The 15,865-nt window shown below is 37.9% G+C and overlaps 1 protein-coding gene across 11 annotated transcripts in view; it reads left to right on the top strand.

The window, feature by feature from the left end:
* CDK14 (cyclin dependent kinase 14) overlaps nucleotides 1-15,865 on the top strand; it is a 341,278-nt gene that overhangs the window by 132,753 nt on the left and 192,660 nt on the right. For all 11 annotated transcript variants that reach the window (XM_086857927.1, XM_086857960.1, XM_086857948.1 and 8 more), the window contains one exon: nucleotides 11,641-11,703. In XM_086857927.1, the coding sequence (XP_086714053.1) occupies nucleotides 11,641-11,703 (63 nt within the window). The remainder of the gene's footprint in view (nucleotides 1-11,640; nucleotides 11,704-15,865) is intronic.

Here is a 15,865-nt window from a genome sequence, read left to right as displayed (position 1 = left end):
AACATTTTGGTGGTGAATGTGGAACTGTACATTTATGTGGAAGAGGAGAAAGGGTGCTTACTCCTTTTGAACTTAGTCAAAAGTAGTTTAGAATACTTTGTTATTCTTTGTTAGCACTTATATCAGTGAATTGCAAAGCATGCTTGGAGCTCAGTTTTATCACTGGATGACTGAGAGCCATTGCTTATTACCTGGGGAGTTTTGAGAACGAGCTGCTTGGAGTTTCCTCTACAGAACCTGAATGGCTGATGGTCTTTCATGTATAAATGGTAAAGAAAATGATTTCTGTATAGTTAACTGGGATGTGCTAAGCAATGAAAATGAAGTTTTGACACACTTTGCATCTGCTGTCTGTGACTGCAGTAACTTCCCAAAGTCAAAGGTCAGTTCAGCGTCACAGTTCAGTGGAGGTGTGTGACTGCTTTGTCACACACCTCCTGTTTTTGAGATTTTGTTCCCTTCCTCACCAGGCTCTCTTTAGGTGTTTAGGTGATCTTATGGTGATGGTGGCTTTAGTGCCAGTGTCACTGATAATGGCCAGCTTTGCCCAAGGAGGTGGTGAATTTTACATCTCAGATATATTGAGGGATCTCTGAAGATGGGTTCACATCTGTTTGCTCTAAAATGATCATCAGCTGCTACCCTTTGCTGCTTCACTTGTTTATTTAGAAGGAAGATGACTGAATTTAGGAACATTTAATTGCTGAAAGGCGATCCTAAGCAAAATGTATTTGCTACAGGCTTGGTAGAATGATAATGAGGTTTTTAGTATTATGCATAATTATGTAAGTATATTATTATCAATAAATGAACCAGCAGCTCCTATTCCTGGCATGTAAAAGTGAGCTTGTATAGCTTGTATAGCAATACTTTACATCATGCTTTCAATATTTATGAACTAAGAACAGATACTTATAATTGGAAGGATGAGTAATGAGCAATATTATGTCTGCCTCAACAGCAAAAAAGCTCCAGAGTAATCTAATAATGTAATTTAAACCCAAGCATTTTCAATTGCCTTGACTATTTTAACATTTGTGTATGTTTTTGGTTCTAAAAATTAGTTTCCATTAAAGAAAAATGTTTAATTTTCATTGCTTCATTACAGCAGCTAAAATAAGTTGTTATACAATGAGTTTACTTAATAAAGTTCATTAGTTATGTTTCCCTCCCATTTCCTGTAAGAAAAGAAATGGTGTGAGTTTCTCATTTTAAAGCTTATTGGAAATCCACATATATACTCTTTATCAGAATTAAAAATTACACAGCTGAGATTTTGGATTTGTCTTGAGACAAATTTATCTTACATAATACTTACAAAGTATAATAAAACAGGCAAAATTAATTACCTGCAAGGATCATAATTTTTTCCATTGAAAAAATTTAATTTCTTATAATTTTTGATAATTTGGATTGAACACTATTTTTTTTCCAGTTTTTATTAATTTTATTAGGGAGCAAATTTTGAAACTAAAGGTATGATGGCATTGATGGATTATGAAAACAAACCAAAAAAGCCACATTTTTTTTTAGTGGGTGAGAGAGCAGGGAAAATCAGTAGTGTCCCAGAGCTGCTTTTGAGCTCTTAGCACTAGGATCCTTCAGTGATGTGTAATACCTAGGGAGAAACCAGCAAGAAGGAAGAGTCTTCTAATCCTTGACTTAAAGTGAAACGTATTTGGAGCCTGAATTACATTATTTTGGTGTGAAAGTGTAACGATGGGTGATTTTCTTCCCATTTGAAATTGATGTGCCTGTCCAGCTGTGGCGAGGAAGAACTGAAAGCCAGTGAAGTTCTGCAACAATCAGGTGCCTCCAGTCACCTTTGCTTGCTGTGAATGTGCCTGTCCTCCCTGGCAAGCAGCAGAGTCACCGAGGGCTCCCAGCCTGGGAAGAGTTGAATTTAATAGTTTCTGTTTACCTTGACCAGAGAAGCAGCTGTTCCCCTGTAGTTTAACCCTGCCTCGTGCCCCAGGCTTGCCCTGAGTTGCATTGCTTAAGTTGCAGTCAAAAAGATGACAGATCAAGGCTGAGGGTCAGCAGAGGGAAAGGAAATCCTGTCCTATTGAGAAGAGGCAGTAAGGGAATATTGCTCTTGGGAAAGCCTTGTTTCTCAAGTCCACATGAGCAGATCAGAGATAGGTGCTGCTGATGTCTAAGTATAGGCTGGAAATGCAAACAAAATAGGCTTCAGGAGGGAGGGATTGAGGTGGGATTTCAGGAGGAAATTGTTTAGTGCTTTGCTGGGAGGTAAAGATTCTGCCAGACATGGGAATTGGTAGGAAAGAAGGAATGAAACATTATACTTAAATTTAAATAAAAATACTCCTGCTAGGCTAAGAAGTTTAGCATGTCTAGGCAAGGCAGATGTTACTCATGCAATATTCTTGAGCATGTGGTGTAACTCTTGGGGATGATTCTGTGAAGGGTCAGGAGTTGGACTTGATGGTCCTTGTGGGTTCCTTCCAATTCAGCATGTTCTATGATCCTGTGATCCTGTCTTTGGAGGATTTCCAGATGTTGTGTAGACTTCATATGGAGGGCATATGCTGATGAATAGATGTATTAATAAAATTAATCAAGATTTACAATCCAACAGGCTGGAAGGCTGTGTGTATCTGAATGACCAATTTTTGTACAATTTACCAATGGTTGGTAAATATTGGTTAGATGTGCTGTGCACCATTTAATAATTAGCATATATTATTTATTCTTCTTTTTATTAAGTATTAACCCTTGCATTCAATGTAAGTATTAAAAAGAAACCCCAAAACAATACACACAACAAAATCAAAGCATAAGAAACATTGAGTTGAGCTGAGACATGGAATACTGGAAATCCCATGAGATAGTCTGCTTCCTGACAGTTCCCAGTTAATTTTTTCCTAAACGACAGGTAAAAATTCAAGTGTCATTGCAGTCCATCAAAAACACATACATGTAGTAGGATGCATGTGCATAGTAGACATGCCAGTGATGACATTCTACTTAATACAGGTAAGGCCACCATCCTAAAGGGCAAATTGTACACAAAAGAAAGACATGAATCAGCTGGAGACCTGAGGGGGAAAAAGGCAAGGGTGAGTAAACATCAAGAATAAAGCCTTCTAAGGAAAAGTCAAAGTAAATAGGGCTCTTAAGAGTTGGGGATAAAAAAAGGATGAGACATTTACAACCTTTAAATGTATCATAGAGAAAGTCAGTGACCTATTTCTATCATAAAGAGGATAAAAAAGAAAATCTAAAATTACAGGAAGGAAGAGAAAGATTAAGCTCAAAGAATGCCCCTTTCATACTAACAATAATAAAACACTTAAGAAGTTACTATGGGGTGATGCTTTGTCTAATACTGTCAGTTTTTAAAGAACAATTTAGGCAAATAATCAACAGAATTCTGTCATTGATAGTAGACATAGGTAAGATTATTATTTTTTCACATGCCTGTCCTTGTGGGCACATGTGTTACAGCTTGCAGAAATTGTCCCAACTTTGTTGATTTTGAGGTCTCTAAGTCCATCACAGTTTGCACAAGCTGATGATTTGATGCTAGGTTTTGATCACACTAAACAGGAATTCCTACTTATTTTTGCAATGTCATTCTTTTGTTCAGATAATCTCAGTAAATTAAGTAGGTTTTGTCTCCTTAACCTGATTTATGAAGAACACAAAACTGATGAAATTATTAAGGTAGACAGTGAATAAGGAGGAGGATAAGCTGGCATCTTTAGAAAACTGTATTTTGTTGAAGATCTTTTATTTAATTCAGCTATTCTTTCCTTAGTGGTGTGTGTTTCACTTGTCTCTAAAGAACCAGATTATTCTCTGTGAAATGGACAGGGGCTTTGTATCCATAAATAAATTTATCTTTTCTAGTAACAGCCAAAAATCAGACAGCTGTGTATCCCTTTTTCTCTCTGGGATTTTCAGATATGTTTCTGTGTGTATTATGTACTCCCCCACCATCTAGTCTCCTTTTCTATATAGTATTGTTCAAATATTTTGAAGTATACTTACCTTTGTTGACAGTGTGAGAGAAATCCAAGGCACTGAAAACATCGGTTAGCAGGATTGTTTTCATTATGAGTGTCTTGTGGGGCACTTTCTTGTTCCTTGAATCCCTAGTATAGATCTTTCCCCTGCTGCTCAGCCCAGCTGGTGCTGTTGCCTGCTGCTGTTTTGCTGGAAGTTGCTTAGGTGTCACCCAGAGATACCTTGTAAGGGTATCCTCTGTTAGCATGGGTAACACCATGTCACCTCATAGAGGGAACAGATAGAATTATAGAAAGCCACAGGAGTACGTGAAAATGAGAGTCTGTGACACTTTTGAACATACCAGTGACACAAAATAAGTTTTAACTGTGGCATAGTAATCTGCAGAGTGCTTAGGTTGGAGGATACATGCCATTTAAAAGGAATTAACTTCTTTTGTTCTCCCGTCACTTTAAATATTCCTGGCGCCCATCCTTTTATTGATAAATTATATTATCAGTTTAAAAATTTGTTGGTGACAAAAAGGAAAGTATTTTAGTCAGGAAAGCTGCTAGGGCATAACTAATGTGTGCCCTTCTTTGAACAGAGAGGAATGGCTCACAGCAGCCTCGCTGCCTCGGTGGAGCAGCACAATCTGTCTGCTGCACCATGGCATCGCCGGCAGCCAAATACTCCTGTTCTTGTTTTAATGGGAGGGTTCTTACACATTGCTGGTTTTGCATGATGGGAATGAAGTTGGAAGTGCTTCCTGTTCCATTCACAAGCCCCGGGCTCTCCGTGCATTTCAGCTTCAAAAATGACAGCTGAAACCAATTAGGCAGAATTATGGGATGCCTAAGTCACATGGAGATTTATCATGACTGAAGAAGAGGAGGGAAAGGGAATGTATTGCTTGGGAAGTAGAAGAGACTAATTTAATTAGAAGAGAATGACATTCACATTATTATTATGGAGAAGGGTGAGCAAAATAGAGATCATTTCACGTCACTAGCCATGCCTTTGAAACAAAACGTCCCAGCCTTTGTCCGAACATGTCTGTGTTTGGGTCTGATTTCTGAGCAAGATAGCTGAGCAAAACAGTTGATGTAAAAGTGAAGCACAGAGCATATCTGAGGACATTTCTAGCTTGTGGTTTACTCATCTATTCATAATTAGAATTTCTTCAAGAGGAGAAGGGGAGTCATCAACATTTGTCTTTTTTTCCCCCCTTTGTTTACATATTCTCTCTTTCCCAGACCTAGGATGTAATGTATATAAACCTTGTTTCAGCTGTATAAATATCAGCCAGGATTCTTTTCCCTTCAGCAGATGCTTATACGCAGTATGCTCACAAACATAAACACACACGTGTCTACTTATAAACCAGAGTCTTGCTGAATAAAAGTGACTTTCATACAATTACACACTGCCCCAGATTTAAATCAAAACCTGAATTCATCAATTCATTTCTTCATGTAGGCTTGGAAGACAATATTTCATAAGTCAATCATAGTTTTTGTAGAGTTGTCATGGTAGTTGATGGTATGAGGGGGAAAATGAGTGAAAAATATTGCAGAGAGAATCTGAGCAAGTGTGCATTTTCTTTTCTTTTTTTTTTTTCTTACTTTTTTTAAAAATTTTTTTTTTTTTTAAATCCTTGTACAACTTTGTTGATTTTTGTTTTGACTATGAGCACTTGTGTTTGAAAAGTAACTTAAACTCTCTCTCACTTTCAGGTACCTGTAGGAGTTGTGATACTTGTCTCTATCAGAGGAAGGAAAATATTAGCAAATAATTTAAGTTTGGATCAAAAATGGGCATTGGCTGATGTGCTTCTATATTTAGTTTGGAAACAAGAGTAGGTGAACCAGCATTGCTGAGCATGGGTTTTTATGCCCTATCCTAGGAAACACTGTGCAGTCTCTGGTCCATGTAGAAATTGTTCCATCTAGCCCAGGAAGGGTCATGGGATTTCTTAATGGAGGCCTTGTTACTTGAGGTGTGCACTGAGGAAAGGGTTTGTGTTTCAATGTCCTGAGAGAAGGTAACAGAAAGGCTGGACAGGGCCTTTTCAAGGAGGTGTAGTTGTGTGTGCCAGAACCCTGAAGTTAAGGTGGAGCCCTGGAGCCATGATCTTCTGGCATACAGTAGTGAAATGCAATTATTTGAAGGTAAAATGCCAAAGTCTGTCTCAGATCAGCTATATTTACTTTTGCTTTCAGCCAAAATGTCCAACATATCTTGAGCCTCTATCTGGAGGACCCTTATTTTAAATATTCAAGTTGTACAGTATGGATTTAGAATTTAGGGGATGGATAGCATTTGTGCTGTGGATAGCATTAGACTATTATTTTGAAAATTGCCCCAAGTTTGGTCAAGTGATAAGCTTCAGAAAAATTATAAATTGTACTTAAGAGTGATGTCTTTGAAGATTCCTCCTCTCTTCTCAAAGACTTTAGTCTCTTACTTCAACTATTGTAGCTGTTAATTTCTGACAAAGAGAAATTGTTCCTGTGGAAGCCAGTAGTGGGAGGAGAGATCAAGTTGTTCACTTAAAGCATAACAAGTTTTGCAGAAAACACTGTTCTGTTAGTGAAGTGGGAAAGTGAAGCTCTTATAATTGGAGGACCAAGATAAAGATGGCCTGGGCAGTCTCCTTTTTTCACCCTTGTGGAAGTGCCTGTTGTGCAGCTCTACTAAGGATTATGTGGTGAAGGCATGTGGTTGTTGTTGAATTTCTCTAATTTTTTGTGAATGTGGGAACCAGGATGTCTTCTGAGGTTCCTGCCTCATTCGAAGTATCATTTCAAGACTAGCTAGGTAATACTGCTGTAGAGAGTTGGCTTCCACCCCTGCTGTATTGGGAATTGTCACCACTAGTTGAAATTGCTCTCATTACAGATTTCTGCTATTCAGCATGAGAATCTCAGTCTCCTTTGCAAAAGCGTTATACGTTTACAGATGTAACTAAAGCCACTGTTACAAGAGTAGTTGAGACAAGGCTCTCAGCCAGGCATGAGAAGGGCAGAATGCTTAGGTGAATGATTATGTGTAGATTTATTGCTAGTATGTATTTAAATATTACCAATGCATTTTATATTCCTTTTCAGGCCAGTGTGCACCAAAATCAATAGCAACAAATCAGCTTCCCCATCTCTGGAATGGGAGCATCCCAACAGTTCTTTCTGTAATGTCCACCAGGTGTTCTTAGCTTAGGACAAATCACATTGCCCATCAGAGACAGCAAAAAGGAAGAGGGTGTGTGTGGGGCCAAGGGATGCACCTGAAGACCAGAATATTTTCCATTACGACCACAATCAGTCAAAACACAGAAGACAAAATAGTGCCAGATGCTCTGAAAAGTCAAAAACAAAGTTCTTTGAGCAGAATTGCCCAGATTAATGATTCTTAGGATTTTTTTTTGTCTTTGCTTCATAAAAAAAGGAAGTAATGCCTTATGTGTCCTACATTGCTATGAAATTATTCTACATTTGTAAAATGTGTCAATACCATAGCAATAAGCAGGGTAGGAAAACCTGTGACATTATTTCAGTCTTCAAAGCAGCAAAAAGGCCAGACTCTGCAAGCTGTTTGAGAGTAGAGGAAAACCCCCTAACTGTAGTACAGCACAGTTATTTTTTAATCAAGTATCTCCTGTTCTGTTCAGTGAGTGTGTCTAATCCTGGGAAGGAAAAAAAAGTATGATTACATTTGACCTTTTAGGAGTTGTCATAATCCACATTTAATGGGGAAACAAATAAAAGGTTGGATAAACCCCATTAATTCTTCACTTCCCTAGCTTCTGAGTTCTCTATAGAAACTTGATCTATCTCTACTTATTGTTTTTTGTGTAGCTGTTTTGAGCAGAGGAGTTCCAATTGATTATTTGTACATATAGGTATGGGTACACTGGTGGAGTGTAAAGGGGAGGAAGTAATGGGATTTTGAACTTAAACTGAAATATCACATATTCTGTCAGTGTGATATTACTTTGGTGATCTATGTGTGTTAGGGGTTAACAGTATGGGTGATAGAGCTGTTAAAAGCTAGCTTGAAGCAGAATTGGCCTAGCCAGGTCCACTTGGGATCAGAAGGTGTACAATTACCTGGAAGTCTCTGTACTGCATTCCCAATATGCTGCTTCCCTGTGAGTTTGCCTGACTCTCTGAGACAGTGCAGAATGGACTGTAAAAGGTGTGTTGGTTGGTATGTTTCTTGTCTTTGTACCTTGTTTCAGTATAGTTTTATGTTACTGCCAATGTGTAATTGTATCTTGAATTTTCCTTTAGGGTATATATTAGGTCAGGGTGGTGACTGCAGCAAAGACTCCGGTGTCAGAGCATGGCAGGCTGTATTTGCAGCCACTCTTCCACTTGGGAAAGCATGTTGTTTTCCACCATGAAATACAGCATGAAGAAAAACCCTCCATCTATATAGTACAAATTTCATGGAATACCATTAAAAAACCGCTTTCATCCAGCTTACTCCCTTGTTTTCTTTTCTAATGCTTTCCTGAAACTTGCATTCATTTTGTCTTCTTCAATGTCAGTTGTGCACACAGCACTGGAGCAGACACTTTGGCTGCCAAAAGGGAAAACAGGTTTAGAAAGAGCTGTCTCTGCAGCACTGTCAGTTTTCCTGGCTGTACTAATGTTTAATTCAATGTGCACTCGCTCCCTACCTTGGAAAAGGGGAGCAGCTGATGTTGCCTTTGCTTTGCTGCCACCTTCTTTTTTTTAAAGTGGGGAGCAATGTGCTCTAACATTTTAAGTTGCTTCCACAGTTCTTACCATAATGTTTAGCTACTTTTATGAGAAGGACTCTTAGTTTTATGAAAGCAAATAGCTGACAGATTTGAACAGAAAATACTTTCCATTTCTTTTCCCCATCTGAATGAAGGTTTGGTACACATTCCTCTGTGTCTGTAGTGTGTATGTAGAGAAAAAAATAAATGCCAAATGACTGCAGCACAACTGACTGTAATGTTTCCAGGATCCTGAGGAAATTGCTGCTTACCCTGACTTTCAGGCAGACGTGTTCAATCAGTTTTTGTAAGTTTTGACAGTTAGACTGATGGCAGAAGGTTATATCAGGCAATTGGGAAATTGTCTTCATCCTTGGGGTAGGAAAAATAAGTTAATGATGGATAACACAAATGCGATCATCATTGATGTTTCTGTATGGAGAAAATGCATCCAAATAGTAACTGAAATATAAGCATAAGAAAATGGGGTTATCCTCACCCTTTGTTACAAGTATATTGGAAATAAAAAATATGACTTATTTCTATTCCTGGAGTTGTGACTCTGAATAGGATGAGAAGCTTTTGGTGAATAAAAATATGCAGTTAGTGCAGCTGGTGTGGTGGGGCTCCGGGAAGGGGGACCTTCAGAAGTAACACTGGCTTTGTCTTCCTCTGATCTGGTTTCTATCAGCTGACTGTGTGCAAATCATAGAAAACAGTAGAAAGTGAAGGAGGCAATAATTTCCCACTTACCAGGTTATCAGTTGTTCACAAAAGCTGAAAGATTAAACTGGGGGCAAATGATAATTCCTTGAGCCAGCCCACGCAAGGGAGCGTGCCGTGCTCAAGGGGCCACGATGGCTGTGTCTGAGGATGGGACAGCACTTCCCTGGCCACCCTAATGGCCTTTCTAAAGTGACATTTCAGTCTTTTCTTTAAACATCTCTTGAACACTGCTGGTGCCAGCACTATTCAAAGACAGGCATTTCTCTTGGACAACAGATAACCCATTAAAATGAGTGGACTCCCACAAATTTCTTATTTGACATCAGTCATCATCTGTAGTAATAGTGTTTCAGCTGATATTAAGGCAGATTCTTGTGCTAGGATTAGTACTCAGAACCTGTTAGTTTATTAAAACAAATGACAAGATTAGCAGATGACTTTGTTTAAGTGTGTTTTCTTGATGTTCATACAGTAAACAAAAATGTGAAATGTAGTGATGTGTACTGAAGGGTGCCTGGCCCATTTGTGGCATGGTTTATTGATGCAGTCCCAGAAGGCTAACTGGGAGAATGGAAGAGGAATTTGTACCTTAAGGCTAAAGATTTTACAGAAATGAGGAGTAAGTCTTTAAACTTGAGAGTCTTTATGCAAAATAAATAAAATCTTTGACACTAACAATTCACTGGTAGAATCCATCTTCAAATTTTCTTTGTAAATGCTTTCACTAACTTGTAAGCTATAAATTGAAGAATTGCTGTCTGTATCTTGCATTTTGGAATAAACTCTATTTTGCTGTATTTAGTGTGGTTTGACTGTTTGAGCATGCCCTCTGCCCTTGTGATACACATGCTGTTCATTTTGGGATTCAAGCAATTTCCTGCAGTCAGGGCTCTTGCTCTCTTGAAGCCATGTAAGAATTTGTGAAAATAGTTGTGCTAGTGCAGAGCCTAATCATCCTGTGCATCTTTATGTCTTTACAATGTTAATTCTACATGCACAGAATAGAATCACATTTGTAGTTTGTGATTTCAGAAGCAATTAAGCAGGATAGTCGTGACTAGAAAAAATTTTGTGTCTTGGGTGTGAACTTTCCTATGTATCTGAATAACTCTGCAAAAGAAGGCTAAAGAATGTCTTCTGGTTTAGGAAATGTTGCACAGAGACACCATTCTGCTGTGTGGAAGGCAGCTTTTGTCCAAAACTCTCACTTTGAAAACTGCCTGTATTTAGCTGGGCTGTTGTGTATGCGAGGCAGGTATTGCCAAGTAGCTTTTCAAGGAATGTTGGATGATTTTTACCAGATGTGTTCAGAAACCAGATGTGGAAGGCAGAGTCTGTCTCTGAGTATTTTCTGGTTAATCAAATTCATATTTTTGGGTTTTTTTATTCTGAACATAATTCCAGAAGCTGAGTTGTGCAAGCACATTAGAGAAGCAACACGCCACTTGACTGAAACCATGCTGCTGGAGAAATGTAGAGAAGAATACAGAGAAAAGTGTTTCCATAATAAAAGCTATAAACATTGATTCATTTAAAATAACATTAATCTATACATTGCAAGCCTTTTTTTGTTTGTTTTTAATGAAGAGATTTCATGCTACGTTTGCAGGAAATTTATGTAACTATGAAGTGAAAACTTTGGTTTGAATTTTCCATGAAGTTCTTTCCTAAAGTATCTGTTTTTAATGGCTGTACATGTCTATAATATGTGCTTCTTTTTGAACTGGAAAGTACCGTTCAGTCCTCTGACATGCAATGCCTTTCAGCTTCATTTTCTAAACCTTTAACCCATCTTAATCTGGAATCACTATAAAATTATATTTGAAGGGCAATGTTATCATGTGAACAATGGGAGCTGGATGTGAGATTCTCCCTCTATGTTCTTCCTCTTGTGTCTCAATAGTATCTTTGTGGTGTTGATGGTGATACAAGTTTTAGAATGGTATTAAAATTCAGGTAATTAATCTACCAAATGCAGGGTGTTAGAAAAAATATTAATTTGCATTTGTTGAATATTCATATCAGTTATCAAGGCTGTTAAATAAAATAAGTGTAAAGGTACAAATGTGTGTTTGCACATATGTGGCTGAAAAAAAGAAATCTTGTTTTCCATTTGTTATGTCCACTCCTAAGTAGAAGGGTATTTATTGCTGCACTCATATGGATTTTAATATAGTTTTCTTCATCTGACTTTCTTTTAGCACACTGATTTATGTCAGTACATGGACAAACACCCTGGAGGGCTTCATCCAGAGAATGTGAAGGTAAGAGTCAAAAAGAGCACACATTCAAGGCAAGTGCAGTAGCAGTAACTTTGCAAAAAATGTCATGTCAGTTGTTTCATAGAAACTGATTGCTAGCTAAAGGGAAAAAGCCTGGCAGTGAACTGTATTTTAAATATTTGTTTTCTTTGAAAATAATTACAGATTCAAGTATTTGACCATTCCTGCAATAGAATTTCTGAGGTTTGTAAAATTGACTCAGAGCCAAAATATATTAGTGAATGTTGTTAACAGTGTTGGTAATCCCTCCCCTCCATTCAAACATTTGCTCTTAAGACAATACTGCCCTAAAACCCCAGGGTAAACATTATTTAGGCTGTCAGTGCTCGATCTTCATTTAGGTAACTGAGTGTGGGTTCATTAAGTTTGAAGGAACTGTAATTAATTTTATTAGCTGAATGTACTGCTTTTTATGTGAACATATAAAATCTTCCCTAATCTTTTTGCTCACTTTCTTGGATGAGATCAGCATTTTCATAGCTGATTTCACTTTGGAAATTTTTTTTCCCCTCTGAGGTAGATACTGAGAATCATCACACAGGAAGGAGAGTTTCTTAGCAGGATTTAATGGAAAGGTGGTTGAGTAGAGACTTGAGCCTGTTACTATTTGGGAAGTCAGCCAAATGCTTTCAGCATCAAATGGAAGCCAAGCAGACATGCAGAATGTGTTGTGTGTATATAGATCACTCAATATTTGTTACAATTGTTGTGCACTTGGACTTCAGTCCCATTGTTGTTCTACTTTGCAAGTGTTCAAGTCTTCACCTGTCATACTGGGAACTTTATTCCAGGATGTAACTTACTGCAATGTAGAAGTTCATGAAAACTCTCTCTCTCTTTTCTGGAAAAGCCAGAAGGCCTGTTTGATTAAAAAAAAAGAGAATTATTTGAAAAAGAGGAAGTATTTTTTCTTCTGCAATAGCTGATCATTGTTGCACATCATGTAGCTTCATTAATTTTCTGTGTTCTTTGAATGAAAAGGGGCATCTACAACATATGAATTTAGATGAAAATTACTGCCATCTAAAAAAAAAATATGGAAAATTCCTTTTTACTGATTATATTTGGGAAAAAACCCAAACCAAACACACACACACACACACACCCCATGAGTGTGGCACTAAAGGGAATGAGGTAGGACCTGCTTTTCGACCCCTGAAAGTTCTGAACTTTCTTCCCTGCTCAGTTTCCTAAGCAGAATTTCAGGTGTTGAATGTGCTTGCAAAAACAAGGGGTTATGTTTCATTTCCCTGTGTGGATACGTTTATGTTCATTTCTCTGAGCTTTGGCATAAATGAAGACTGGCTACTAAGATTCTTTGTCCTGCTTCAGATTTGTCTTACTCCAAGGCTGCAGTGCTGTGTAGCTCAAGGCAGTAGTTGTTGTAGCTGTAATTTTTCCCTTCTAAAAAAGACATAATAATTCACATAACTGTACTTTTATTTCATCATATCAGGACCCAGTGAGCTTGCTTTGAGGAGGATGGATATAGACAGATAGTGTGCGTTGCTAGTAAGTCACTCCACTAAATCCTGAGATACCTGTCTTTTAAAACAGGAGCCTCAGAGGGAACTGCAGAAGCAGCATTTCCCTTTCAGATTTTGCTGCACGTGTTTCTGTGGCTATCTGTACCATCTAACAATGCTCAGCAACACCTTTGAAGCCTATAGACACATTACAAGTATGTATTTGAGTATCTAAGTGTAGAATCCTGATGTACTGCTGGTTCAAGTTTTTTAAATTCCTAATGGATTATTAATAAAAGTGGAGGGTGGCAGGTGAGAGAAAAGAAAAAAAATTGGAAGTTGTAGCAGATGAAACTTCAATCAGCAGACAAAACATGAGCAATCCCATTGAACAATTAACTTTTTCTTCTCTTAAATAATATTGATGAAAATCAGTTTTATATATTTAGTAGACTCTCTTGCCAGGCCAGCAACAAAGGCTAGCCTTAATCATGCAGTAATTGCTAAAACCAGGCATGATGAGTTGAATCCTACCATTTCAATGAATGAATCAGACTGCTTGGGGTTTTCAGTGTGATACCTGCTCTCAAAGCTAAATTAAAAATAGCCCAAGAGAGTGATTTCTTCAGCTGGGAGGACCGAAACTCAGTCATATATGCTAAGAATTCTCAGACCTTCACCAGCATGCCAAACTAAAAACTTGTGCTGCTCTTTTGTTTCAGAGGAAGTAAGATAGTTATTTCATAACCATTTCATTTTAATGCTTTGTTGTGCTGTACTCACTTTGTTGATTTATGCAACTGGGGATTTAAGACTTTGCCACCTTGTTTTGGTTTAGCTTCTGGACAAAGTTGTCTGTTTGGATCCACAGCTGATTTCTAAGGGTTAAGCTGAGCTATATTAATTAGCCTTCTCTTCCTGCCAGCCCTTTCTTCCTAGAGATCCTTCAGTAATTTCACTTTTAGTCAAACTTTTGGACACTGTTTTTTCAGAATCAGTGGTTATGTGATCCCTAAATCCATTTTAAAAGCTTCCAGTTGAGCAATTATATTCCAGTAGCAATAAATTAGCCTCGGCTCTCTGGGGCTAACCTGTGGGATTAAGCCATTGATGCTCTCCCAGCATGACAAAAGACCTCCTGCCTTTTAATTTTGTTCTTGAGGAAAGTATTGCCTATTGATGGATATTCCTTTCTGGCTTGTTGCCAGTTATAAATACAAACCCACATAATCACACATCTTTCTTTTTCCAAAAACTATATACAGTAGTTCCTGTTAAACAAGCATTTTATAGGAAGGCAGATGCAAAATGATTATTTACTTACCTCTTGACTTCTATAGGATCTCTTCAGCTTAATTATATTTCTGAATTTTCTCTGCATTTGCAGGCTAAAGACAATGCTTGTTCCCTCAGGCTTACTTTTAAATGAAGACTCATAAATAGAATAAAAATCTAAATTACTTTGATGGACACACATATTGTTGTCCCCTCAGGTATTGTGTTTGACATTGCCTTTCTTTGTGGTTTTAAATAGGCTATTTGCTGTCACTTAACTGTTTTAAATAAGGACTTAGCAGGATACTATAAGTATGTGGAAGTATAAAGAAGAATATCTCAGCTGGCAGTTGTAGGGACACTATGCTTAAGCAAATAAAACACGATTATTTCCCAAAGCATTAGGTTTAGCATTTTTATTGGTATGTATGTATTGACACACAATGATTTCAGGATTTTATAATTCATGGGTGGAGGTGCAAGTCTTACAAATAACATCTGGCTTTAAACCCTTCAAGGAATTTTTGTGTGATGCTGAGATGTTTTAAAAATGCCTATCCCTGGTAATGTTAAGCCAGTTATTCTGGTGACATAAACACAGTTATGTACCTAAAACATCTTCATCAGCTTGAAGAGAAATTGGCATAAAGCAGTTGTTTCAGTCCATATATTCTGCAAATTTCATTAGCTCCAAATATACAATGATTTAGGTCTTTGGTAGCTAACAAACTTGCATATCTACCATTTATTTATAGCTATATATTCATATACTGTGTACAGTGTTATGGTTAGAGATGTTGAGGAGAAGGTAATCAGTGAATAAGTCTGTGTGGAGTAGGCATGGCCTCATCCTCCTGTGTCTGGTTTAAAAGATGTCTTTCTCAATTTTTCCACAATTGAAGGCAAGCAATAAATCTTAAATACATGGCCCCACATATAATTATGTTTCTGCTGGAAGCTACTGCTGCAGCCTTGTCCATGACTGGAAATAGGAATTGATTTATGTGTGTACCGGGTGGTGCCTGCCAAGCTGCAAAATGTGCTATTGCAAACTGAGGTACAAGATTTGCTCCTGACTCTCCCTCTGCTGTTCCTCCTGGCCCAGGCTGTGGAAATCTGTACTCCTGGCTTTCTTTCCTACAGATGTTGCAGCCTTCAGGGATAGTCCATGCTCAGTTGGAACATCTGGATTGCTTCCTACAGCAGGAACTCTAATGGGTCAGAGCAACTAGCTGACCCTACCAGTGATATTTTTATATTTTTTTGTTATGATCTTCATTCTGATTTATGTCCCTTTCTGTCTGGTGCAGGGCTATCACCACCAGTCTGTTTTCTTATCTTCTTGGTTCTCCTGAGCCTTTGTTTGCAGCTGTGCATAACAGGCTCTGGTTTTGTAAATTCAT

The sequence above is a fragment of the Cyanistes caeruleus genome, chromosome 1 (genome assembly GCF_971803275.1).
Source record: "Cyanistes caeruleus chromosome 1, bCyaCae1.hap1.1, whole genome shotgun sequence".
In the NCBI taxonomy this organism is placed as follows: domain Eukaryota; kingdom Metazoa; phylum Chordata; class Aves; order Passeriformes; family Paridae; genus Cyanistes; species Cyanistes caeruleus.
The sequence above is the reverse complement of the archived record's forward strand: the minus strand, read 5'-3'. Positions and strand labels throughout refer to the sequence as shown.